The following is a 27,184-nucleotide window of genomic DNA, read 5'->3' on the forward strand; positions in this document are numbered from 1 at the left end:
TCTTGTCATGCTATAAGACAAGATAATAAATATGATCTTAGTTTAACCTCTATATTGAGCAAATACAAATGCCAGCATAATAAAAGTGAAATGCCCAGACTTCACATATAATTATTTTTATTTGCCAACAATGTGTTCAAACAAAAATCCTGGAATTTATTTTCCAGTAAATGCCCACTGACGGGTCTTCATGTTAGCAAAATCACTTATGAGATCTTTAAAGTCCAATCCTTTGGCTAATTGGCTTTTAATAGAAAGAAGAGCTAGGCTGTTCAGTCTATCCTGGGACATTGTTGATCTCAAATAATTTTTCACCAGTTTCAGTTTGCTAAAAGCCCGTTCACCCCAGCAACAGTCACAGGTAGTGTGCAAAATATCCTCAGTTTAATACAAACTTCTCCAGAAATGCTCTGTAATTGCATCCTGTATGGCATTAAGCAGCTCAAGAGGAGACCGAATGTGTGGAAATGTGGCACCATATATTGTTCTCAGGTGTAGCATCTCATTCTCAAATTCAGCTGTGAGATCCTTGTAATGTTTTCTCATCAGTGCCTGGCATGATATCTTCATCTGCTCTTCAGTCATGTCTGTCATGGTTCATGACGTTAAGCTTTGCTAATACTGATATATGTTGATATATTAAATACATATGACATGAAATAAACCAGGTTCTCTCTGTGAATGTAATGTACTCTAAATTTTATAATCCCTGCATTATCAGCCAAATTATAAGATTGTCCGTTTTCAAGATCAAATATAAAGAAATTTAAAATAGGCTTAAAATATCTAACCAAGTCAATAACAATCCTCTAACACCCGTGTCATCATGCTATACGAAAAACAGTGGCAGCTTCACGTTCCTGAGATTACCACGAATCCATCGATACCAAGTTTGTCCTGGTCCATGACTGGGAAGGAGCTGAAATATCCACACAGAGTGAACCTGTTTTTACTGCGAGGTCGCCCGCGATAATAATTCTGATTAATATATATATATATTAATTAGTGTTTTCACTGATAACACTAATTAATTCATATTTGATCTTGATGGTGAAACTAAAGGCGTTTAACACTGAACACCTAACATGAATGCAGCTTCTGAGAGCTAGCTAACTGTGTTCTGCTGCTGCTCACCGTCCTTCTACTTGCTTCTGTTCAATTAACTTTTTCTCCTTCTTTTCTTTTCTTTTCTTTTCTTTTCTGGAAGCCAGATTTCCCTTTCTTGGGAAAAGACATGACTGACTCTCCTGCCTCCAGCTCTGGCTGTCGGCATCTGCGATGTCTCATAGCTGTACATGCGGCCGTGCAGCCCCTGGCCGCTGGTGTGGACTAAACCACTTTGCACATTTTTAAGGGGTGATAGATGCCTCAGAGGTTATTCAGTTATTATTTTTAAGGCAAAATTTTGTTTCTTAACCTCTTTATCCAGGTAAAGGGAAGTTTATTAAGACATTAAGTAAGTTGGGGGAAAAAACAACAACAATAAAACATTTTTATTCAAAGCTGTCTCAGGGCCCCTCCCTGCAGTGGGCCCTGGGTAAACGGTACCCTTCCCCCCCCCAGTCCGACGCCCCTGCTTACACGAGTAATAGGACATAAATGCCGTTACACTCATTAAAAATCATTAGACATTTTTTTTCATTAGGAAATGTTTTTAATGTTCACTTTTTACGTCCTTTTGTAGAACTGCCCTCCTTTTTTATTCCAAGCATAGAATAACACATTTAGTGTAACAAATGTGTTATAGAAAATATTGTTTCAACAGAAAACACCAATAATCCAAGCTCTGAAAACTCCTTAACAGAATCAATCTCAGAAAATCTTTCACAAGACAGCAGCACATTTGTCACAGTTTCAGGGCACTCACATAAACAAAGCCAATCTAGGTGTTTACCAGTTAATTTTAAATCGGCCAAAAGCACATAATGCCACAGCCTTCATCTGGTTATTTTGCTCTTCTAGTTTATGTTTCTTGGATTTATCAGTGTACTTGACTAGAATATTTGCCCTTTGACCTTCTGCATGTGATGTCACACTACTCATGGGTACGCCTCTTTCGTTGTGGTGGATGTAAAAAAAGAACTGTTCACATCTTTTAAAACGTTCCAAACAAGCGTGTTTATAACCTTATGTATCTTTATTTAGTTGGTTTTACTGTAAAATGGTATTAGACTACTGCATGGTTGGCTGCACTAACAGACATGGGTGTAAACTTAACTTTTCTTTCTACTTTGAGGGCTATTATTCCATTATTCCATCAAAGTATTTGTGGATTTGCAGCAAACACTGGGTATGTTTAGTGTGTGAAAATCACGTTATTTGTTTAGCATGATGAGCTTGGCTGTTATGAGATACTTATCTCCCCCCGGTGACCCAGCCAGCAACAAAACGCCTAAATCTGGCCTGTTTTAAATCTGCTCCAGTGTAAGGAGAACACAGTTTATCGCATATTAGGCGTGTTTCCACTCTAAGAACTTCAGGGTAGATTTACAGGAACCTTCCGACATGCGCGTGTCTCCACCTGACCAGGCCGTCCCAACGGCCGTTTTCAGGGACCTTCTGAGTGCCTGCTTTGGAGTAGGTACTGAGCGGTCAACTCACGCTAATTGGTTGTAACTCAGTAGGAAATGACATCAGCAGATGTCCAAAACAACAGGCAGCAGTAAAATTAGAAGAGTAGCTGGTGAAGCAAAATGGAAGCAAAAATAAAAAATAATTTGAAAAAGCACAGATAGCATTTAAGCTCTAACTCCGGACAGAAATCTCGGTGGAATTCTCCCACAGCTGTTGGAAAAAACGGGGAAATTCCCCCACAGACTTAAGTAACGGGGCTTGTTTCACAAAACTCAGAGCTGCTCTTGTCTTCTGAATGGATTAAATGATGATATACTTCTATAAAATAAATGCTTTTTATATTATTAATGGTACTTTGGGTGCTTTTTGGGGCTGATCAGTGACATCACTCACTGCCAAAACAGTCGTGATATGCAGACGTCTGTGGAAGTTCTGAAAGGGCTGAATTTGAATGGAGACATAACAGCTGAGACGAATGGGACACCCTATCTCCTGGTCAAGTTCCCCATCCCAGGAACTACCCTGAAGTTCTGGTAATGGAAACATGCCTTATGTTATAAATCCAGTGGTGTGAAATTTGCCAAGTCAGCAACTTGATCAAATCTGTAAACATAGCAGTGAGGAGAACCTAAGCTAACGTTTGTAGGCTAGCTAACACTAAACGTCTATACCACTCCCTATTAGACAAACCTAGGTGTGCCAAATCTTTCGACAAGTGAACTGGACTTGAACTATTAGAAGCCTGGCTAAACTGGCATAAAATGTCTTAGTGCCCACTTTTAATTTCTGTTCAACACTCCAGTGACGCCCACCACAGTGGACCCAGGTAGTCGGTACCAGTTGTGTAGTATTGGGACAGTATTCACGAAAATGTGTACAAAACACGTATGATATTGGGCCGATACTTGATAATGGCAGTGGTTCGTCCCTACTCTTTATGATTGCCATCATAGCAGCTGTTTTATGTGCATTCACATTGTACACACCTGGCCCCAGGTGTAGCTACAACCCCCTCTTTACTTGGTGATGACTGAATATCGTAAAACATGGCTAACATGTGTGCCATTAGGAATTATTTTACCTTGGTGTTTGTCATGCTCCTGCTCACTTTTCAGCCATTCAGCAAACCTTAATAGTGCACATATAAAACTATTCAGTGTTGAACATATTCGTTTTATACTGCAATTTGATTTCTTAAGCTTTTTGTCTCTGTTGCTTGCTGTATTGTTGTCTGTGAATTGAAGTCCCAACTGTAGAAATAAACACTGTTTACATTCCTTGGCTGTCAAAACAGCGGAATCTCCCAGAAATCTTGTCTTTCCGCAAAATAATGAAAACCAGACGCAGCTCCATCTGGCAGCAATGAGTCCTGTCTGCTTTCCACTGCTGCGTCCAGCCGTCTTTACATGCAGAGATGGTGACTGAATTCATTAGGAAATAACGTGAAGAGAATTTGAGGGTGTGGATGTGATTAGTGTTAAACGTCATCACTTTTTTTTTAATTTGCGTTAAAACAAATGATCTGCTAATATTAGCTGCGTATTTTCCTCAGACGACACAATGAATGCATGAAATCTGTGCCTTTTGTTGAATACAGATGAAAGCTTGTGTCAAATTGAAACATAATAGAAACGTAATAGAAATTTGCTTGTAGGAAAAACAATGTAATATTTTACTCTTTAGCTTGAAATGTTCCCTTGATTTTATCCTGCCTAATATTTGAATATCTGTTGACCAAAAAAAGGTGGTGTTTGAAGCCTGAGCCATATTTTATTTGTAGAAAAGTGCAAAAGATCTCTAAGGTCTTCATCTGTCTTCAAGTTTTATGATGTTTGACAATGAAATCTATAAAGCTGGTTGGGCCAACCAGAAAGCTGTCAAAATGAGGTTAGTGTTTTTCTTTGCTCATAAGGTTCCTATAGAGAAGACTTTTTTTTTCAAGGATTAAATGTCAGTGTGCTCTTGAATTTAGAAATAAGTAGCGGTCTAATAATTACTTTAAATCAAGCTGTTGGCAGTTCTATGGTAAGGAGACGGGTCTTTTTATTTGTTTTGTTTGGAATGTAGGGATAAAACTTTCACAGGTTTTACTGGTTACCATCATAAAGAATAGCCTACATTTATCCTTAACATCCATCCATCGTCTTTACCCGCTTGTCCACACAGGGTTGTGGGGAGCTGGTGCCTATTTCCAGCAATCTCTGGGCAATCAGGCGGGGTACACCTTGGACAGGTTGCCAGTTCATTGCAGGACAACACAGAGACACAGGACAATCAACCATGGATGCACACTCACACCCAAGGACAATATTACAGAGACCAATCAACCTGACAGTAGTGTTATTGGACTGTGGGAGGAAGCCGGAGTACCTGAAGAGAACTCATGCATGCACAGGGAGAACTTGCAAACTCCTTGCAGATAGACCCCAGATTGGCAATTGAACCCAGGACCTCCTTGCTGCAAGGCTGCGCGCTAAGCACTGTACCACTGTGCAGCCTTATCATTAATATTCTAAAGTGTCCCTCAACTATATTCAGTGACTACATTATGTAAATAAATTAAAAAACAAACAAAAAACTACTGCAAGCTTTTGCTTGTTCAACAGCATCAGCATCTCAAACAGGATAGCCTGTTGTGGTCCTTGAAATAAGCTAATTGTAGTCGTTTTATTTATGGCTTGTTTGTCGGAATATTTAGTGTTATTATAACTGCCAGTTACGACTACTTATTTACTGATAAAACTGATAAAATCCTAGGCTATTAAGGCTGAGTCTGCAACAAAATTAGAATAATTTTCATTCCCAAAGATAGTGCCCAGGAAAATAAATTAACTTGGATTTAAACGCCTCTTGTGTTCAGTAATGCACGGTAAAAATGGTTTACGATATAACCAGTATGATTTTGGCCTGTGATATAGAATTATTTACTACCGGTGTAACGTCCAGAAAGGGTCAATTTTCACCTACATATTGACCTACATAGTGACCGGTCAGATAAAATTCCATTTTCTAAGGGGATGTTCTATTATGTCTTCTAAAGCCCAGAAGATTCTGCAGTGCTTGTTGACATTACATGAAGACAGTCTTGTCTTCATGTTAGTGCAGCTTTTGTTTGCTAGCCAAGTGCATCAGCGAGCGTCAGAGTCTGTAAAACCCACTGGACCTTTAAACAAAAGTCAGTAACCAAAACAGAATTTCATATGGCTTCAGCCAGTTTGTTTCTACATCTGTAACAGTTTTTACATGTTGATGTTGTTGCAAAATGGCTTCAATTTTCTTTTATTAAAAACAAATTCTAAAATCGATGATATAATTAGAAGAAATCATAATTAGCTTAATTTGGCTCAGTGGATTCTTCACTTAAAGGCATTGTTATGATGAAAATAAGACATCACACAGGATTTTGCTTTATGACAATGCAGTTTGGAGGAAAGAAGTTTGTCTCCTATGTGTTTATCTGAGATTCCTCTTTGTGAGTCCTTGTGCAGGAAGAGAGGTTTCCCCCCAACATATAAACCATGTTTTTTGGTTAAAAAGCTTTTTACCCAAGACATACAAGAGCTGAGATTACTCTAGAGAGCTCTAAACGTGCTCTAAATTTGGGGTCAAAGTAGGTGCTGCTTATTTGGGACAGCAGTAGCTCAACAGGTTGAGCGGGTTGTCCAGTAATTGGAAGGTTGCAGGTTCGATCCTGGCTCCGGACAGAGAATTCTGCTGTTGTGTCCTTGGGCAAGACACTTAACCCACCTTGTCTGCTGGTGGTGGTCGGAGGGACCGGTGGCGCCTGTGCTCAGCAGCCTCACCTCTGTCAGTGCGCCCCAGGGCAGCTGTGGCTACATCATAGCTCATCACCATCAATGTGTGAATGGATGAATGATACACTGTAATTTAAAGCGCTTTGGAGTCCTTACTCTGAGAGGCGCTATACAAGTGCGGGTCATTTATCATTTATTTGGGGTTCTGATTTGCCGCTCTGGTTTTCTGACATTAAAATTTTATCCTTTTAAACAATAATGATAATGACATTAGTGATGATAACACTTTTTATTTACATAATAGCTATAAAAAACCTGACTGATTCTGAATAATCCTCAGTTTCTTATCTAAATACTTTGTGTTTGGCCTTGAACTCTCAGCAGCCAGAATTGGTCTTTTAATCAGTGGTGTGTGCTTGATATATACACACTCATTTAATCAGAAATGGACTCCAGTTTTGAGCCAGACCTGTCTGTCTATCGAGTTGTCTATCGAGCGGTTGGTCTGTCTATCAGTCGGTCTATCGACAGATCTATTAGGCACCAGCCCCCTGCGACCCTGCATGGCTAAGCAGTACAGAAAGTGGATGGATGGATGGATGGATATATTGGTGTTGACAGATAGCGGTTGTCGACCATAACAGCAATATCAATATCAGTATCGGCCCAAAAATTTCAGATCGGTGCATCCCTATCTTTAAATAATCTTCTTGAGCCGGTATGTGCTAAAATGATCCTTTACAAGGTTAATGAAAAGTCACTAAGACCCCCACCGCCCCATGGCAATACCACACTTGCAACTTCAGAGTGCGTTTCGGTCCATGTTGGACTTGGAACGTACCTGGCACTGCAGTCTGCTTCCAGCACGTTTCCTGCATGTTTAGATCATGAACACAGCACATTTGTTTGATTTAGGGATCACTCCTATAGACACTAATGAAGGCTAAGGAGACATTTCAGCAGTCAGATGAAAAAGACAAATGTCCAGCGAGGAGATAAGTTTCACTTTTGCTTTGACCACAAATAATTAATAACGGACACTAAGGGTTGCTAAAAGCAAGTAAACCTGCCAAGTATCCATTTAAAGCATTTTATAAGTTTTGTATCAAAAATTACAAAGGATAAAAATAGTGTATTTTGTCATCGTCCTAAGGAATATCGATTATGGCTGCATATCGAATTTTCCACTTCAGTTTATTTCCTTGAGGCTTAAGAGAGAGGCTTTTTCAGTTAATTGTTGTTCAAAAGCACCTGAAAAATGGTAAAACTTCATTTTCTCCTCTGATCTTTATTCTGTTCAATTCACCAAGGTCGGCATCTGACTGAGCTCCATAATTCACCCCACTGTCCCACTGCTGCCAGACTTACACGGACTGCTACAGATCCATCTGAAATGTTGGCTGCAGGGCATCATTAGACCTTTCCTGTATTCCCAAATGACAAAGAAACATGAGAAATCTCCTCGGATAGCAGTTATGTGTTTTACATCAGCAGTGCCGCCACAGGTCGAAGGACTTGCAGATGTGCTTGAGTAACTTCAGGCCCGACTTGATTCCATCCGGGACTGAAACAGCTGGGGAACTTTTCTTGGCTTCCTCACCTGCTTGGAAATTCCCTGTAAACCACCAGTTATTCTAAAACCTGTGTGTGTGTATGTGTGTGTGTGTGTTTACAAGTGTCTTTTTGTTGCATTGTAGTTTAGTGTTTTTTTTTATTTCCTCTAAAGAGGGAGGACATTTCTGCTCCTCAAATTAAGCAACCAGCATTTATGGTCCAAGAGTGGAAACTCAATTACTGGCTACTACTGTAGGATTCTGAAATATGTTCACAGAATCCATCAATTTGTTGCACGGAAGCTGTATCCACTCTCTGGAATTACAGAAAATTACTCTGAACATTTTATTTCATTCCTGCCAATCAGGAACATCACTAACGATGCCAAATACAACACCCAAAGAAACGGAGATCCACCATAAGCACTCCTCTGAATGAAGACACTGTAGCAGTTTGACGATAGAATAATCCGTGTTTGATTTGGCTATGCTAGGGTTTCATTGTGCCATCAGGACTAAGTGTCTGTGTGGTTTTGTGCGTTTATTTTTCTTTTTTCTCTGTTTCTTTCTAGCTGCCACAGAGGGGAGAGTCAATGGCGGGGAAGATTTCTTTCAGAAGGTGAGTGTGTGTGTGTGTGTAGTCTGCTCTTGGATGATGTTTGCTTTGTCTTTGTGTTTTGTTCAACCCTACTGAGGGGATCGTCTCGCTTGATGTCAGGTGATCACCCACCCACTTCTACTTAAACATCTAAAAAAAAAAAAAAAAAGAAAACAGTGGAACTTTACTGACATTAAATGACTCCGGGTCAAAAACACAGCTGACAAAACGCTCGTGGTCTTTCCCTCTTACTTAATGATAAACCAGGTTATCTCAGGTTGAGCAGTTTCAAACACAAACATGATTACGGCACTGCACAGTTTTTATTTTGGAGTTTTGTTAACTATCAGAGTCCTTCTGTATAAATAAATGAGGAATTATCTCAGTGGGTTTCAATTATCTTGAATATGTCTCTCACCTCCCTCACATTCACTGAGCTCATTGATCAGTCAAGTATAAAATTACAAAAAAAAATTATAATTTAACTTTTTAATTAAGAAGTGTGTGTGTGTGTGTGTGTGTGTGTGTGTGTGTGTGTGTGTGTGTGTGTGTGTGTGTGTGTGTGTGTGTGTGTGTGTGTGTGTGTGTGTGTGTGTGTGTGTGTGTGTGTGTGTGTACTTTATGGATTTAAGTGGACAAATTTTAACTTTAATGTGTGGATGTTTTTACATTGTGGGGGCATTTTGCTGGTCCACACAATGTGAAGCACATTAAAACTTGGTTTTAGAGGTATGGTGTGAATTAGCTTTTAGTTTAGGTTAGTTTAGGTTAGGGTTAGGAAAAGAATCCCAGTGGTTAAGGTTAGGGTATGGGTTAGGCATAGTGGAGTCACTAAAATGAATGGAATTCAACGGAGATCTGCACAAATGTGTGTGTGTGTGTGTGTGTGTGTGTGTGTGTGTGTGTGTGTGTGTGTGTGTGTGTGTGTGTGTGTGTGTGTGTGTGTGTGTGTGTGTGTGTGTGTGTGTGTGTGTGTGTGTGTGTGTGTGTGTGTGTGATAATCCTCTGTAAGCCAATAATATTGAAACTATTTTAGGATTATGCCAGTAATATTACTAGACACAGATATGCTGATATATTGTTTCGAAGGTGCCAGTTTGTTGTCATCTGTGTGTAGAGGAGTCTTGAGCTGAGCTTTCTAGGCTGTTTGATTTTCGGAAGTAGTAGTTTTGTTCATTAGAACCCTTGAAAACTGAACCAATAATTGTCCAAACCTGAAAAAATACCCAAACCTAAAGAGATTTGATAAAAAACAGCAGCAAATGGGTGGATTGGCCATCTGGCATCTTAACGAGTGAGGAAAAAAGTGAAGCAGGAGATCAGTAGGTGGATTGGTGCTGCGTCTTCAGTGATGCGAGCGTTGTACCGGTCTGTCATGGTGAAGAAGGAGCTGAGCCAGAAAGCAAAGCTCTCTATTTACCGGTCGATCTATGGGAAGTAACTTTAATCTGATTACTGATATGGAAATGGTAACGCGTTAAGATTAGTCGTTACTGGAAAAGGTGGTCATTTTAGAGTAACACGCTACTAAGTAATTTATTATTTGCATCGCTGGTCCCTACAGCATTTCTTCTCCTTCATCTTGGTGGACCAGATGCTTCTCTTTGCTCTCTATAATTAATGCTTCTCTGGTTTCTGGTCAGGTCCCTGCTTACTTTAAGAATGCTGTCATCCACCCGCTTCTTAAAAAAACGAGTCTCGACCCCTCTCTCCATAGCAGCTTCAGACCCAACTCTAAACTTCCGTTCATCTCCAAGATCTTGGAAAAGGTTGTGGCTAAACAACCCACAGCTGCTTTTGATGAGCATAACATCTATGATAGCTTCCAGTCAGGTTTTCGTAGAGCTCATTCTACTGAAACAGCTCTTTTTAGGGTCTCTAATGACCTTCTGACTCACAATGATGCAGGGGACTGTTCTGTTCTGGTCCTGCTGGACCCGACTGCAGCCTTTGACACAGTTGACCATCACCTGCTACTGGAGAGGCTGACAGAATGGGTAGGCCTATCAGGAACTGCTCTGGAGTGGTTCTCCTCTTATCTCTCTGAGCGCTCCTTTTCTGTGGCCGTCTCCAAGTTTAGGTCCTCCACCACCTCTCTTACCCATGGCGTCCCACAAGGTTCTGTGCTGGGGCCTCTACTCTTCCTCCTCTATCTGCTTCCTCTTCAGCACATCCTGAGCTCCTTCAAAGGAATCTCCTACCATCTTTATGCAGATGACATCCAACTGTACATCTCCTTTAAGCCCCATGAGATGTCTCAAGCTGCAGCTGTTACACACCTGCTTAGACTCTATCAAAACCTGGATGGCTGGGAGCTTTCTACAGCTGAATGAAGCTAAGACTGAGATCCTCATCTGTGCCCCAGACAAGCTGGTTCCCAAAGTCAGAGACTCTTGGTCAGCTTGCTTCTCACACCAAACCTTCTGTCAGGAATCTTGGCGTGACCTTTGACCCAGCTCTCACACTGGATTCTCATGTCAGTTCTCGTGTTCGCTCTTCCTTCTTCCATCTCAGGAACATTGCTAAGCTGAGTCCCATTCTGTCTCGCTCTGAACTTGACAGTTATCCACACCTTCATCTCCTCACGCTTAGACTACTGTAACTCTTTTCACGTGTCTGAGCAGAACCTCCCTGAACCGTCTACAGGTGGTTCAGAATGCCTGTGCTCGGCTTCTGACCAAGTCCTCCAAACACACCCACATCACCCCGCTTCTCCTCCAGCTTCACTGGCTGCCAGTCAACTTCAGGGTTCATTGCAAGATCCTGGTTCTGGTCTATAGGGCCTTACATCGACACGCACCATCTTTTCTTTTTTTTTATTTTTTTTTTATTTATTTTTTTTACCGTGTCCTGTCTGGCTGTGAAGCAAGCAGAATTGATGTCTGAATGCTGGTGACAAGCCTTACAGATTTACTCTCAGGTGGAGCATCAAAGCGTTTGCTTTTAATGTCAAGCCTGATACTTAAAACACAACAACAATCAACAAGATCTAGCTATCACTGCATCAACTTGATGAAGAAAATATATAATCAACATTGCTTAACTGAAGAATCACGATAATAAATCACAGTGCATTAAGTGCCCACCATAGTCTTAAGACCTGTGTTTAATGTTCCCAAGCCCATACTTTTGAGAGCACCATGTGAGCACCTGTGTGTGTACACGCGCTTGTTTATGTAAGGTTTCTCTATAGGAACGTCCTACAGAGAGTGCGAGGGACCACAGATCCGCCCCCCAAAGATGCGCAGGAGACGGGGGGAGCTCCAAGTCCCAGAGTTCCAAGCGCTGCCCCAGAACACAGGAACCCCAAGGAGACTGCAACCAGAAAGGCCCCCCCCCCCCCCCCCCCCCCCCCCCCGAGAGGCACAGAGGATCGCCCCGGGGGGCCACAACCAGCAGCCGGCAGAGTCCCGGGAGATATCAGCGGCAAGCCCACAGGCCCGCCCGCAGCCTCCCACCCCCTAGCCGACCGAGCCCGGGAACCGGCGACCAGGGACCCAGGGGTGACCACCCCCGCCGGGGACCCAGCAGAGCCCAGGGACCCAGACCCCACCAGGCAGCCACCGGGATCTATCAGGCAGATGCCTGAATCTTAAACCCCCAGACCCGGTTGCCATGAACACTCAGGCAGACCATGGCACAACCCCTCACACCAGGTGTGGCAGGGGGAGGGGGGACAAAGATCTATATCATCAAGAGAGGTTCCAGGAGAGGGGAGGAGTCAAAAGGCCCCACCTGACATGTACAATCATACACAAACACAGTCACACACTCCCTCCCTCATGCTCACACATGCACATACAACCCAAGACTTACAAAAATGCACGCCGGACACCCACTCATGCTCCCCATACACACCCTATTCACTCTGGTCCCGGTACTGCTGCACACTGGGTACAACCATCACCGGTAACCAGAGTTTGACCCTTTCTGCTGGGGTGCTGATGAGCAGGCTCCCCCGCCCAACGCCGAGCACAGCAACCCACCACCCCAAACCCCAACCAGACGGCCAGATCTCCCTCCTAGCCTCCAGCCCCAGGAGGCCTAGCAACAACAGAGGTGGCTAAGACCCCTAGTCTCCCTCAGCCTGCTCCAATATAGTGTTGTGTGATCATGAGGTGTATTCCATGGCTGTGGTGAGTGGGCAGTGCGGGCATCATCCGGCCTATGCCAGCTGGTGCCCCCGCACCACCCCACTTACACCCTCAGCCATCAGTGTCTAAGTGCGGTTTAAAATTGGAAGTGGGCACCGGCACCCGGGAAGAGGCTGAAATATCCCCCTGCCAAATGCCGTTGAATGTGCTCACTCCCAAGGCCCTAAGTGTGTGTTTGTGTGGAATGTTGTCAGTGGAAGTGTATAAGGTGCAAATAAAATTGGGGGGTAGGTTGCCACAGGAATGCAGAAATGGGGTCCATACCCGCACTCCCTGACTTGCCCACCCCCCAAGATCCTATGTGTATGTTTGTGTGATGATGTGAGGGAGCAGGAGGAGAGAAATATGCGGGGATGGGGAGGAATGGCTGGCTGGGCTTAGCCCCACGTTACACCCTCCAGGGAGCCAGCTCCCCTACTGGCCCCAATAGGCACCTCTGTTGTCAAACTGCCACCCAGGGCATGGAGACCCCAGCCCATCCTGCCAGGGTCCAAAGCAGCAGCATTACAGAGCCCCACGGAGTCCGAGGGCACCAACCCAGCCCCACCCCAGCAGAATATCTATGCCCATCCCTGCATTTGCACAACTTCCAGAATATATAAGACATGGGACATCCAGGCAAGGTTGGGTCCTCCCCCTCCTGAACCTCCCCCCTCCCCTGTGATGGAACGGCAGAGGAGCCAAGGTCTACCTGAGGCCCCCGAAACCGGGCCAGGCACTGCTGCGTGTTCCTGCCTTCTTCCCGGCAGCATACATGTCAGGACCCGACCCCCAAGGCCCCGCCCAGATCCCCACCCGGGGCCGGCCACCCCCAAACCCCGCACCATCTTACATTGGTGATCTTCTTAAGTTAAAGTTAAAGTCCCATTAGTTGTCACACACACTGGTGTGTGTGCGAAATTTGTTCTCTGCATTTGACCCATCCCCTGGGGGAGCGGTGAGCTGCAGACACAGCCGCACTCGGGAACGATTTGGTGGTATAACCCCCCAATCCAACCCCTTCATGCTGAGTGTCAAGCAGGGAGGCATTGGGTCCCATTTTTTCTTGAAGCTAAAGCTGAAATAATGGTCAAAGGAGGAGACGGCAGCGCTCAGGAGGACATTTATTATGCCTCAAAGTCGGAATTACGGGCATATTTTAGATATTTGAAGAATGCCGAGGGAGTTTATAGAAGACGGACGGACGGCTATCCTGTTTGCAGCACGAGCAGAAAAAGTGTCTGTGAAAGGCAGCAGCGCTTCAGATCTCATGACACATCTGCGTGACCATCACCCACAACTCTACAGTCAACGCAAGGCAAGCTAACGTTAGCGTTTTAGCTAAAATGCGTGATCCGAGGATTTGGGTTGAGGGAGAACGCAACGAGTCGCTATATAAAGCAGCCGCAGCGCCGTCACCTGCATATAAACCGTGTCGCGGACACCGCCATGTTGAAATGACGCTATGCATTACGGGGCTCCCAGGGGCAGATAAGAGTTGGTCTCTCTCCGAGAATAATTATGATTTTAACAATGATTACTGCCTGATGACATTTTCCCACATCTGCAAAGCTCACTGGAAGGACACAAACCGAGGACAATATTTTCCTGATATAGGGTTTATTACTCAAGTAAGGGTAAAAAAGTATCTGATTAGAAGGCTACTTGAGTATTGAGTATCATCTGATCTAATATTTTTAAAATGATGACATCAAACAGACATAAAATAAGAAGTTATGGGCAAATATTGGTATTTTAAAGACTAAAGGGGAAAAATGTAAACAAATAAACAACATAATTACAAAACAACACATTTTAGGCTAAATTTAGACACAAACTGAGGACAATATTTCCTGACATACAGGGTTTATTTAATTGTGTGAAAATGTAGCACGTTTAAAAAAATACTGCGATAATACCGAAAACCGTGGTAATTTTGGTCACAATAACCGTGAGGTTAAATTTTCACACCGTGACAACCCTAATACAGACCATTTTAGATTAGGTTACATTTCCTTTATTCCCAGATTATGTAGTTTGTAGCACTCATTATAATGTTGTAGAAAATTTCTGGCCAATCCACGTGATCGGTATCGGTGATCGGTATCGGTGATCAGCATTCTTTTATATCGGTATCGGTGATCGGCAGCAAAAAACCTGATCGGTGCATCCCTAGTTTCCAGCTGATAACCATTGCCTTCAGCAAATGTTAACAGCCATGAAGAGAGTTCTAGTGGATCATCCATCCACGTTGTAGCAGCCAAAGTGGAGAATCACTTCATCTCCAAAGACGAACTGTGCCAGGGTGATCCTTCAGCATTAACCGGCAAAACATAAGAGATCCAGTTACGCCTTCATTGTGTAAAGTCCAAATGGCCTGTTGTGGGGACTGTCATCCTCCACAGCTCTTAAGCTAATTCAATGGTTCTGGAAGCTTTGTGCTAATCACCGTTAGCTTTGAGATGTTTCTTTTTGATAATTTGCAAAAAGATGTGTTAGATTATTTAAAGGGGCATTATGGAAGTATGACAGCCAAAACATGTATAGAAATAATAAATTTCTTCTTCATACATTCTCCTGCAATGCCCTGGTCCTGTAGAATGAGCCCTGGCATTTTTACTGTGATTGCCTGTTTTTCTGTAAAATCACAGAAAAAGAGAGCTGCTCGGGTCGAGCAGGCTGCTTCATGTGCGATCACGCTCAGGCATAGCCCGTAGCATTTGCTATCAGTAGCTTTAGCAGCAGAGAGCGAGGTAGTGCCAACTCAGCGACTTTGTTGCTGTTCCTAACGCCTAGTGATGAACCTAGCTACATTTCTGAGGACCCTTAGCTACTTTCTTCTAGATATTTCCTGCAAATTAGCAACAAAATAGCCATTTTCGCTCCGAACCATTCTTTGAACGTTGTTTCAGCTGTCATCAAGAATATAATGCCAACTGCCCGTGCAGTTCAGGATAAACTTCAAAATTATGCTTCTCACTTACAAATCCTTGAACCATCAAGCTCCTCCATATCTGTGTGAACTTGTCCATTAGTACAACCCGCCGCGTGCTCTCAGGTCTGAAGATAAGCTCCTCCTAGCTGTTCTGAATGCACGTTTAAAAAGCCGTGGAGTAGGGCTGCAACAACGAATCGATAAATTTGATGAAAATCGATTACTAAAAGCGTTGGCAACGAATTGCGTCATCGATTCGTTGTGTCGCACAACTCTCCCAAAAGCGCCCCCCCTTCCCGCCCGCCGTTGCGCGCAGAGCAAGTCAGATCAGCGCGAGGGAGAGCTGGCAGATCAGCGCGAGGGAGAGCCGGCAGATCAGCGCTAGGGAGAGCCGGCAGATCAGCGCGAGGGAGAGCCGGCAGATCAGCGCAAGGTTCGCGCTGCTGCGAACCGGTTCCGCCCAAGGCCGGATTAACTGGGCAATTGCCCAGGGCCCACGAACTCTAAAGGGCCCAGGGCACGGGCACAATACTGTATCTATAATTTCCCGCTTTATGAGGACTATGGTGACCGTACGTTCCGTTTTCCCCGGACTTGTCCACTTTTCACTCTCTGTCCGGACTGCAGGTTCTTGTATTGATGAAAATGTCCGGCTTTTCATCCAGGAGCAGGGATCGAATCATGGGGGAGCTGGATATCCTACACATCCAGGGAAGCCAGAAAAAAGTTTTCTATATTATATCATTTTTGGACTCTTTTGAGCAGAGAGCGGCACAGCGCATTGTTGCGCAGCGATCCAGGCAGCTGCTTCCAGCGCATGGTCCATTCTCAAAGTGGCGCAACCAAAAAACTATAATTAGCACACGATCGTTCATGTCTGCACATGTTCTCTATTTTCTGTCTTATTTGTGCCTGAAGCACGCTACTGCGGAGCTCATCACCTGTGCTGTGGTGATTTCACCTCACGCAGCATCGAAAACGCGCTCTGCGCTTAGATCAAACAAAACAGATGAGAATTGCCCTTAAGCTGTTTAGATAGATGTAGCTTAGGGTCTCTGTTTATACACCTTATAAGACAATTTAGGTGATGGCATGTTGTTTTTCTGCTATTTAACTGTTTTCTAATAATGTTGTGTTAAATAAAGTGAATGAAGGAGAGAAATAACATTTCCCTAGCAGTTTTTAAAAATTTCCCCATGTAATCCGATTAATCGATTAATCGTGTTGAGACCCCATCCGATTCATCGATTATCCAAATAATCGTTTGTTGCAGCCCTACCGTGGAGAAAGGGCTTTCTCTGTCTGTGCACCGAAGCTGTGGAACACATTACCACTGCTAGTGAGGCAAGCACCAACAGCTAGCATTTTTAAATCACGCCTGAAAACTCACTACTTCAACCTAGCTTATACAACATAATTATGAACCTCACTTACATCTGCACTGTTTAAAAATGGACTTCACAATTATCGACTTCCGTACTATTGAGGTTCTTTTTTAAAATGTTTTTCTAATTTTTATTCACCCTGTGTCTTATTGATTTTTAGCTGTTATTTTTGGGAATTTTGTTGTATTTCCTTTTTATCTTTTATCTGTGTTCGACATGTTTGTATAATGCCGGTTTAATTAACTAACATTTTTAGTGTACAGTGCCTTGTTTGGTTGTAATGCCTTGTGAATGCGCTTTATAAATAAAATTGGATTGGATTGGATTGGATTGGATAATTGTTACAGATACAAAAGACACAACTGACGATTTAGCTGACCTAGTAAGGCGTCGGACTCTCGTATAGAAGACCCGGGTTTGATTCTGGATGTGAATATAGTTTAGTTAGTTTATATTTTACAATAATGGTATATTTTTTTACAGTAAGATGCTGACATTTTTATTTGAGACTCGCCAAATGGCATTGAATTCACAGATAAAAAAGATGTGGGTTCAACTTTCATTTTGGAACAATTTTTCAAGCAAGGGAAGGGAAGCTCTGTGAAGCTGACGGGCTGACCCATCTTAAACCTTTGTCGGCTGTGCTGAAGAGAAAGGTACAGAACCAAATTATTAATTAGCTGCTCGTTCTCCTGTCCTCCGGGCCACACACACACACACACACACACACACACACACACACACACACACACACACACACACACACACACACACACACACACACACACACACACACGGGACTGTCTCAGCTGTTATTTTCGTTGAGTGTGCGCGTACAGCATGCACGCCTCGTGCACGAGCTTACTATTGAAGCTGCCGTTACGCTTTTGGCCTGAGGTGGCAATCGCGAGCATAAAAATTCAAAACTTCATAAAGTCCCTTTAAAGTAGTAATGTCTAAACCCCAAGATTTTTTTTTTTTTTTTGTTAGCAAAATTCGCAGAAATACAGCTCTGGATAGCAGTAGCGGAGTCCTTATGACCTCCAGCGATTTGTGAATGTGCTCTATTACCCTGATGTAAACGATAACATTCAAGGGGATGTTGTGAATAAATTCATGCTGTACAGTAATAAATACATTCTGACCACAGTGAGTAAAAAGTTTGCCGAACATTGACTTCAGGTTTTGCATTATTCCTGTTTTTTCTCGTGGCTCACTTTAAAGACCTCAAATGGAATTTTCTTTGTTTCTCTATAGAATGGTAATAAGCTGTAATGAAATAAATGATGGGCAGTGGTTTGTTCCATCATTCCTGTTTTGTCTGTTTTCCGTATTTGGTTTTGGAGGTTAGAAAGCTGAGTTAAACGTCCCAAAAAGAGGCAATTTAGCTTTCCCCGGAGCAGTTTTCAAAAGTAATGCAAACCAGGCGCCTTGTGAATCCCTACACTGGAATTTTAACAAGGACTCTTCGATGCACTGTACTGTAGCTTTGTCTCCACCTCTTTTTTTGGTTTTGGAATTGAATGCACTTCAAAATATTCAAAGTAGATGTCTGTTATTCCACAAAACCATTCTGAAAAATCCAGATGCCTGCGTTTTGGCTTTTCTCAGTTAAAGTCTTTTACCTGAAATTAATCTCAGCTGGTCCTCAAGAGATTGGACCTAATATTTATTGAATTAACATGTAGAAATTAGCTTGCAGCTATTATTGTTGGCAGGCTGATGAGGAAAAGTGATGTGGGAGCTCTAAAAGCACACTTTTATAGTCCATTGGGTTGACTCTTGATAGCACGAATACCATATCTGCCCGTTAAAGTCAGGAAAATAAACTGAGTGTGATCATGGGGCAGTATTGTTAGAGAAAATGTATGAGTTGCGTAAAATACCATGAAGTTGATGAAAATGGAAACTGTTAGTTGGACAGTTTCCTGCCTGTCCAACACACCCAGTACCCCACATACTAATAAAGTCAAAGCTTGTGAAATCACACGGTCGATTTTGACGCATACCGTTTTACTCACGCTGCTTTGGGACTGAGGTTTAGAGTTCAGTCGATGATGAGAACAGCATGAAATGATCTCCTAAAGCCGCCTTTGCTTAGCTCTGTCTCTTACTCACAGTCTGCTGTACTTCCTTGACTTCAGAGCAGCGTTTTGCAAACAATCTTTTCATGTCGTCAGTAGACTGTTGGGAGTGTCCCAGCTAAAAATTGGCCATGTGCAAGTTCCCTCGACTCAAACGAGTCACTCTTTTGTTTTGAATCGTTGTGTCTCCCTGATGTTTTTACTCTGGTGTCTTTTTGTTATTATTCTGGGGTAATGAGGAAGTTTCTTAAAAAATTACGCTTATGATTGTTGAACAGAAAACATGTCTCAGTGAGCAGTTTATCTGACGTGTGCTGAAAAAGTTTGATCTGTTGGGAGTTAGAAATCATAGCGAGCCTTTTGGAGAGCTATGCAAAAGTGGGACGGGAGTGGGTTGAGGGGCTAAGCTGGTAAGGGATGATAACTGCCCGCCACAGAGAAGCTTGGGGTGGATTTGAGTTGAGTGAAGCCTTTGAACCTCCAGCCAGTTTGTCCGTGATCCCCCTTCCATTTCTCCTTCCCAGAGGTTGTGGTTCTGTAAATAATGCCAGACGTGATTATAAAAAAAGTCCCAGTTAGCTTAGATCTGGGACCATGCAATATTCATTTATTTGGTTCATTGCACTTGAAGCATCTTGTGTTTCTCTCTACTGACAGACCAAATATGAAAAATTAAGAACTGGGATTGAAATTGGTTTTCAAGGAATTGTGAGCAGCTGACATAAGTAGGTCGATTTAAGTAGCATAAACACACACGTGTTCTTAGACTCCAGACAATTCACGTTTCAGCAAGTGGATGATGTGAAATCGTGTTTCACTGGTAGTGTTTCTAAAATTGCTTGTCTTCTCGTTTTTGTTGTCTTTTGATAATCGTGTGTGTTAGTATTGTCCAATGAGGTTAACAGAGCTGTTGCTGCGAGTTAGCACTTGGATTTTTAGCATGGCTGTTGAGTCTCAAGGGGATGGTTCGGTCAGTGGTGTCAGCCTCAAGCATTGCTGCTGCTTCAGGTTTTAAAACTTCTTTACACCCACAAAAAGCCCTCTGTCTCTTTCATAGTCTTACACACACACACACACACACACACACACACACACACTCCAGCTGAATCAACAGCTGCATCATTGCAGGAGGGTTCAGGAAACAGTTTTCTGCCATAAGAATTTGTTGCTGATATATGCAGTCACATGTATTGACGGCATGTACCATTTACTTCCATGAAGAGCCAGTTTGAAGTGTTTTTTTTATGTGAATGCTATCATGCCTGTTGTAAATAACTTCAGAGAAATAGTTTTGCCTAATTTATACTTGTCCGACTGCGTCGGTAGGGAGACACGCAACACCGTTATGCGTCGGCGCAAGAGCTCTGCGACAGGCTCGAAGAGGCTGACGGAGACATGCCCAACTTTTTAACCATCCGTCGAAAGTGACGTCGACAGCAAGCTTGTGATTAGTCAGGATGCCGCTTCTTGTAAATTTGTCAACAGCTCCGCCATTGCCCCCGCAAAAAATAAAAATTTAGTGGCAGACGCTGAACAGATCAAAGAACGTCTTGTGGGAAAAGTCTGAAATTATGAACGTTTATTCACCTGTGGCTGATGGAGAACAAAGATTCAAAACAAGTGTTTTATTCTTGGACAGAAATAACGAGAAAGGTGGGTTTAGAGGTGCCGATCTCATGAAGAGGTGGAGGCGAATGAAGATGAATTTAGTTTGTGTTTAAACGTCTGAAATACATAAACACAATAGTAAAATCACTCTTGGAATGGATACGTGACTGTAATGGTGGCAGGGTACCCCAGAAAAGTGCTATGCCCTCTGTTATCCTGGCAGTTAATTGCTTTGTAACACTCCTGAGGTGATGGAGATAAAAAGGAGAGAAAAAGGAAAACATCTCCATCAGTGCATGTGTGCAGCTCCACTCTCAAGCTGACGAAGAAGAATAAATTAGTCTTAATGAGCCAATGGCTAATCAACTGCAGTTGGGTCTAATGCGTATTGTTGCAATTTTCTAATCTTTCGAAATCCTAATTTTCACTGTGGTTGATGTAAAATTAGTTTTATGAACCTTTACAGCATAGATGATCTCACTTTTAATAGTTATATAGTGTAGGGGAGTGCATCTTACAGCAACTCATGATTCAATCTGATTCTGATTTTTATTAAAGCGGCAGGGCAATGTGGAAATTTTGCGGCATTCATGCCGCCACGTTTGGTAGTAATATTGCTGCTGCACCGGACTTATGAATGAAGATTACGCCTTGGCGCAACAAAGGGAGGTGTCATGATGGCATGTGGAATGTCTGCCGAGCTCCGGCCGGCTGCTATATTGAAAATGAAAGTAAACAACAGGCAGTAAGTTTTCATTTTTTAAACCGAATCATTAAAGGGACTTCACGGAGTTTTGAATTTTTATGCTCGCGATTGCCCCCTCAGGCCAAAAGCGTAACGGCAGCTTCAATAGTAGGCTCGTGCACGAGGCACGCATGCTGTACTTGCACACTCCTTAACGAAAATAACAGCTGAGACAGTCCCGTGTGTGTGTGGCCCGGAGGACAGAGGACAGGAGAACGCACAGCTAATTAATTAAATAATATGGTTCTGTACCTTTCACTTCAGCACAGCCGACAAAGGTTTAAGATGGGTCAGTCCTCCTGCATGCTCAGATCATTCCCTTCCCTTGCTTGAAAAATTGTTCCAAAATGAAAGTTGAACCCACATCTTTTTTATCTGTGAATTCAATGCCGTTCGGCGAGTCTCAAATTTGGGCATCTTACTGTAAGAAAATATACCATTAATGTAAAAAAGAAACTCTAAATAAACTATCTTCGCATCCAGAATCAAACCCGGATCCTCTACACCAGGGGTGTCAAAGATGCGGCCCGCGGGCCGAATTCGGCGCTCTGGCACAGCACGTTGCCTCCAGACGCTCAGGAGCTTGTCACCTGCTGACAGCAGGCTGCTGTCTTTTCCGTGGACTGCATCTTGCCGGTCATTATCACGTGACAGCGACTAGTCGATGATTGGCATAAAAAGTCACTATAGAGCGGTGAAGTCGACTAGTGACTAGTTCATACAACCCCTACTACTGCTCCCCAGAGTGTTCTGCAGCATAATCAGCACGTTCTCTTTGAACTTGATATCAAATTTTCGCCTCCTCTTCGTCTCCGCACGGTTAAAGTTACCCTCGCGGTCTATCACTAGCAAATCAAAAGTGAGACGGAAGACACAACCGCCCCCCGTACTTGCTTGTTACCACATTCCACCCGGCCACAATAAAAAAACAGCCATTATTCACCTCGCCGACTCCGACACCGGCCAAAATATGATACCCGGCAGTTAATTAAATACAGGCTAATATTAGAGGATTTACGGTAAATGCTATTTCTCAACAGAGGCCTTTCAGGAAGCTATCTACTATGAGTAAGTGGATCATTTATTTAAACTTTTTTACACAGAAACTCATCTCAAAATTGATGGAAAGTCCTTTTAGGATCCACTTTTTGATGTTTCACATCTGTACTCTGCTGCTGCAAACCTCCAACAGACAATGACTCTTTCAGAAAGATGCCATGAAACTTATCAGGGCAATTTCTGTGTGGCTCATTGGAGAAAAAATAGAAAAGGGTGGAGTGGCAAAAAAGTTGGGGTGGAATGGTAAATCTATAGGTTGCTTAATTTTTGCAAAAGTCTTGACCCATTTAAGCGCCTTCATAAAAATAAACACTGTCCACCCTTTAAAATGGTGTGTGGTCTGTCAGAAATCAGTCCCATCTGCAGGGCGCTGCCAAGAACAGCAAAGCTGGACAGGAAGCATGTTTCTCTGAACAAAGCCTTTTTATTTTTAAAACGGAAAAGTGACGACCCAATGATGTTTGATCATTTTGAAAGATAACTGTAAGGTCTGAATGATGTCATGTTCATTTTTAGCTCTGTAAAGGGATACTTTGCAACTTTTTAATACTGTATTAACCCGAATATAAGATGAGGTTTTTTTCATTGAAAATAATTTTAAAATGTGGGGTCGTCTTATAATCGGGTCTAACCATTACACGCCAGTAACAGCAGAGGGCGCCAGGCTGTATGTTCTCAACGGGAGAAAAAAATGGTGACTAGAGGTCCGGAGCAGAGTGGACTGAAAGCGGGGCAAGTTAACAAGCTATAAGGCAGAGTTATGTGAGTTTTAAGATGACGGTGGTCAATTCAGCAGAGGCGTCAAGCGTTGCATGTATGGATGCCTTGGATGGCAGTGAGGATAACGTTCTGGGAGGAGTCAGCAGGTGTAGCTATCTGGTGGTACACCCCGCAGCAGAATGAGTGAGTACAGCGAGGCGGGCGTCTGAATAAAAGCCTCATTTGACTTTTGATTTCACATGTCAGCAAAGTTCTGATGGTTTGCATTCAAATAGTATTTTTGCTCAGTATTTGTTCTCAAATTTTCAATAAAAATTGTTTATTTAAAAAGTGATTATTTATTTATTTATTCATTTATTTTGCCCTTTCCTGAAGGTTAGTCTTGGAAAGGAGGGTCGTCTTATGATCGAGGTCGTCCTATTTTCTGGTCAATACGGTATTTTGAAATAAATTTCTTGAGCCAGTATGCGCTAAAATTACATTTACAGGGTTAATGAAAGGCCACCCAGCCCCTATTGCCTCCTGTGGCTAGAATATTCCACTTGCAACTTCAGAGTTGCCGGTCTGGTCAGTTGGGACTTGGCAAGGCTTACCTGCATACATACCTGGCGCTGCAGTTTACTTCCAGCACGTTTCCTGCATGTTTTATGAGGGTTAGGGTCCAGTTGTGTCCAGTTAAACACAGCTGATTAGTTTAATTTAGTGATGACTCTTGTAGACACTAATGAAGGCTGACATTTCAGCTGTTAGATGACAGTGTTAAGAGACAAACCCGCAGCAAGGAGCTGGGTTTTGCTTTTGGTTCTACAAACAGACACTAGAGGGTGCTAAAAGCAAGCCAAAACTGTGTAGTATTCCTTAAATGTTCTTCCCTGCACTGTAATTTCTAGTTTTAGAAAAACTTACGCAATAGTGCTTTTTTTTAAGTAGTTTCTTATGAAATTCACAGCTGCTCCTTTTGCCTTTGTTGTCCCTGCATTTACTGCAACCTCAGAGACATTGCTGCAGTGTCATTTTTGTTAAATTGCAGCTTTTCAGCTGGATGCCTCAGTGATAAAATCCAGATAAGTGTCTTATTTTTTTTTTAAGAAAAAGTTGGTTTTGTGTTTTTAAAACAAAACATTTCTTCCATATCGCAAAGAACAGAATGTTCTTTAATGCCGTTTGTGATTCGTGCTGCTGTTGTGAATGTGCGACTTTAGTCAGCGTAGAAAATGTAGCGAACAGCTCTGGGGTAAATGTGATTAATTGCCCCCTCTCGCATGTGCCAGGCGACGGTGAGAAGGTGTCATGTAGTAGAGTAGAGTTACTGCCTCAGGATAGCATGAAAACAGTCGGAACGGAAACAAAAACTCATCAGGTTTTGGTTTCAGGCCTGAATTTCACAGTGTGCAGACTCATTCCTGTTCAACAGAATGATAACATTTTCACAGAACTCTACAGAGTAGAGACGGAGACATTTACAGCAGCTCTGCATACAGCTAATTTTATTTTTCGTCACATTCAGCTTCATTTTGATTGCTCAATAAAGCATAAAACAAATTCCAGTGAAAATCCAAAGCCTCAAAGATATTTAATTAAAAGGTGTTTTTGCTCTACATAAATATATTATAAATGTGCAGCCTGGATAACGAGCAAGGGAGAGAAAGGAGAATGCAGCAAAACATTGCTAAAGATGTAGTTTATGTACAAACGTGTTGTGCAGAAATGGCATTGTCCTGCAGTAATATGTTTTAAAGCACTTCTGAGGAATGGAATCAGCTTTGAGCACAATAATTTGGTTTTCTTCTTGCAGAATAGTTGCATATGTGCCTCGTTTCGTTGATCACCTAAATGATTTGTTTTTATAATGTGAATATGGGCTAGAAGCAGAAAATCAGTGAGGCTTGAAAGGGCTTCCAGTCAACCATCACCGACTGGAGAGTGCACAGCCACAGAGAAGCAGGAGGCACGCGCTGGGTTCTGCAGGGCTTGCGTTCTGTTTTACAGGTGTGTGAGACTGGCAGTGGGTAAGCTGTCAAACCCTATTTTAAGGGATACCAGACACTTCCAGAAAGCCCTTTGGAGGAATTTATGCACTTTTTACAATTTGTTGGGCAAGTCAAAACAAGATGTTGAACAAGAAAAGTCTTGATTTGCAAATGTTTGGGGGGGGGGGGGGGGGGGGGGGGGAGAAGAAACAATAAAGACAATTTCCTGTTAATAAGCCTGACATCTTTAGGGAGCACTGATGGATCTTAATCGGCACTCATTCCCATTTGAGTAACTCTGTTTGGCTTTTGGCTTAATGCACATGAGAACTGAGGCGTATTAAGTGGCAGCCGTGGCTTTTTGTAATGATTTGACACAATCCTCTGGTGCTTCATCACGTGGCTGAGACTTTTAAAAACCCCGTTGAGAAATTCATATCTTCTCTGCCCTGAAAGAACAACCCCCTGGAACAAATGAAAACAAACAGACCTGCGGGACATTTGTGAAAACAAGGATGGAGCACAGTCGGGACAAAACTGTGGACACAGCAAGTCAAACTTGTGGTTTGCTGTTTTCATGTGTGTGTGCATGCCGTGCATGCACATGCATGCATCTGTGTGTGTCTGCATGTTTTTAACATTTAAAGTCATTTTTGAAAGGTATGTTTGTAGATTTGAACCCAAATACATAACTACAGTTGGCTACTTCTTGATTCAAAAAGAAAAGCTACAATTTTTGAGATTTCCTTTTTCCTCCTTATTGGAATGCTTTTCTGACCAGCTTCTTCTTATTTTTTCTTCAGACATCCTGAAGTTAGCTGTTTTACCACTGATGCATATGTTTCCTGTTACAGAAAGAGTTATCAATGGGCTCTCACAAAGACAGTTTTTTTTATGGTTTGAATCTAATCGTCCTCACAGTTTGTTATTTTGTTTTACTTCTTTTCTGACAAAACCAGAAAAACCAGAGTTCCTGGAGAAAAACAAATATTACATGCATGAAGAAAACCTGCTAACTCAGCAAGTGCAGGAAGTTCCCAGTCTAGTGTAGAACCTGCAACCTTTTGGCTCCAAGGCAGCAGAAATATTCCCAAGTCTTTTTTTGTCAAGTTACGTTAAATGCTCCCATCATTCCAGTCTCCTGGTTAGGATTGAGCATTGTTTGCGTTTGAGCAACTCTGATTCCAATTCTTCCATTCTGGTTCTTTTAATAAGCTGGGTTCAAAATCTTTGCATGTTTTAAATGAGCCAGCTAATCGTAGGTCTTGATGAAATAGTCTAAACTCCTTGAAATTGAAAAATCTTCGTGCATTAGAGGTAAAACTCTTTAGGATAACCATTAAAGCCTGGTAACACTTTACAATAAGCCTCCCTTTATTAATGGTACTATTATTAAGCAGTAATGCTTAGACTACTGTAACTCTCTTTTCACGTGTCTGAGCAGAACCTCCCTGAACCGTCTACAGGTGGTTCAGAATGCCTGTGCTCGACTTCTGACCAAGTTCTCCGAACACACCCACATCACCCCGCTTCTCCTCCAGCTTCACTGGCTGCCAGTCAACTTCAGGGTTCATTTCAAGATCCTGGTTCTGGTCTATAGGGCCTTACATGGACAAGCACCATCTTACATTGGGGATGTTCTTAGTCCCTACACCCCCAGCAGGTCCCTGAGGTCCAGTGATCAAAGCCTACTGGTTGTGCAGAGCACCAGGCTAAAGACCAAAGGTGACAGATCATTTGCTGCTGTGGCCCCCAGACTCTGGAACTCTCTCCCCCTGTGCCTGAGATCAGTGGACTCAGTGGTCTCCTTCAAAAAGCAGCTGAAGACTAACTTGTTCAAGATGGCTTTTGTTTGACCTTCTTCACCACTCTCTCTTTATTCTGCTCTCCCCACCTATTCCAACTTCCTCAGGATCCACTGATTTCCCTCTTTCCTATTCACTCTCTCTCTTTCATTTTTTAACCACAATTGTCTATTTTTGCTCATTTTGAAATATATTTTAACCATTTTCTTAATTTTTTATATTTTTTACATTTTTGTTTTTGTGAAGCGCCTCGTGATTTT

General features: G+C 42.6%; 1 protein-coding gene across 3 annotated transcripts in view; it reads left to right on the plus strand.

Annotated features, from left to right (window-relative positions):
• LOC107375951 (protein bicaudal C homolog 1) overlaps positions 1 to 27,184 on the plus strand; it is a 110,474-nt gene that overhangs the window by 24,167 nt on the left and 59,123 nt on the right. For all 3 annotated transcript variants that reach the window (XM_015944798.3, XM_015944799.3, XM_054750308.2), the window contains exon 2: positions 8,455 to 8,501. In XM_015944798.3, the coding sequence (XP_015800284.3) occupies positions 8,455 to 8,501 (47 nt within the window). The remainder of the gene's footprint in view (positions 1 to 8,454; positions 8,502 to 27,184) is intronic.

The sequence above is a fragment of the Nothobranchius furzeri genome, chromosome 12 (genome assembly GCF_043380555.1).
Source record: "Nothobranchius furzeri strain GRZ-AD chromosome 12, NfurGRZ-RIMD1, whole genome shotgun sequence".
Classification (NCBI taxonomy): domain Eukaryota; kingdom Metazoa; phylum Chordata; class Actinopteri; order Cyprinodontiformes; family Nothobranchiidae; genus Nothobranchius; species Nothobranchius furzeri.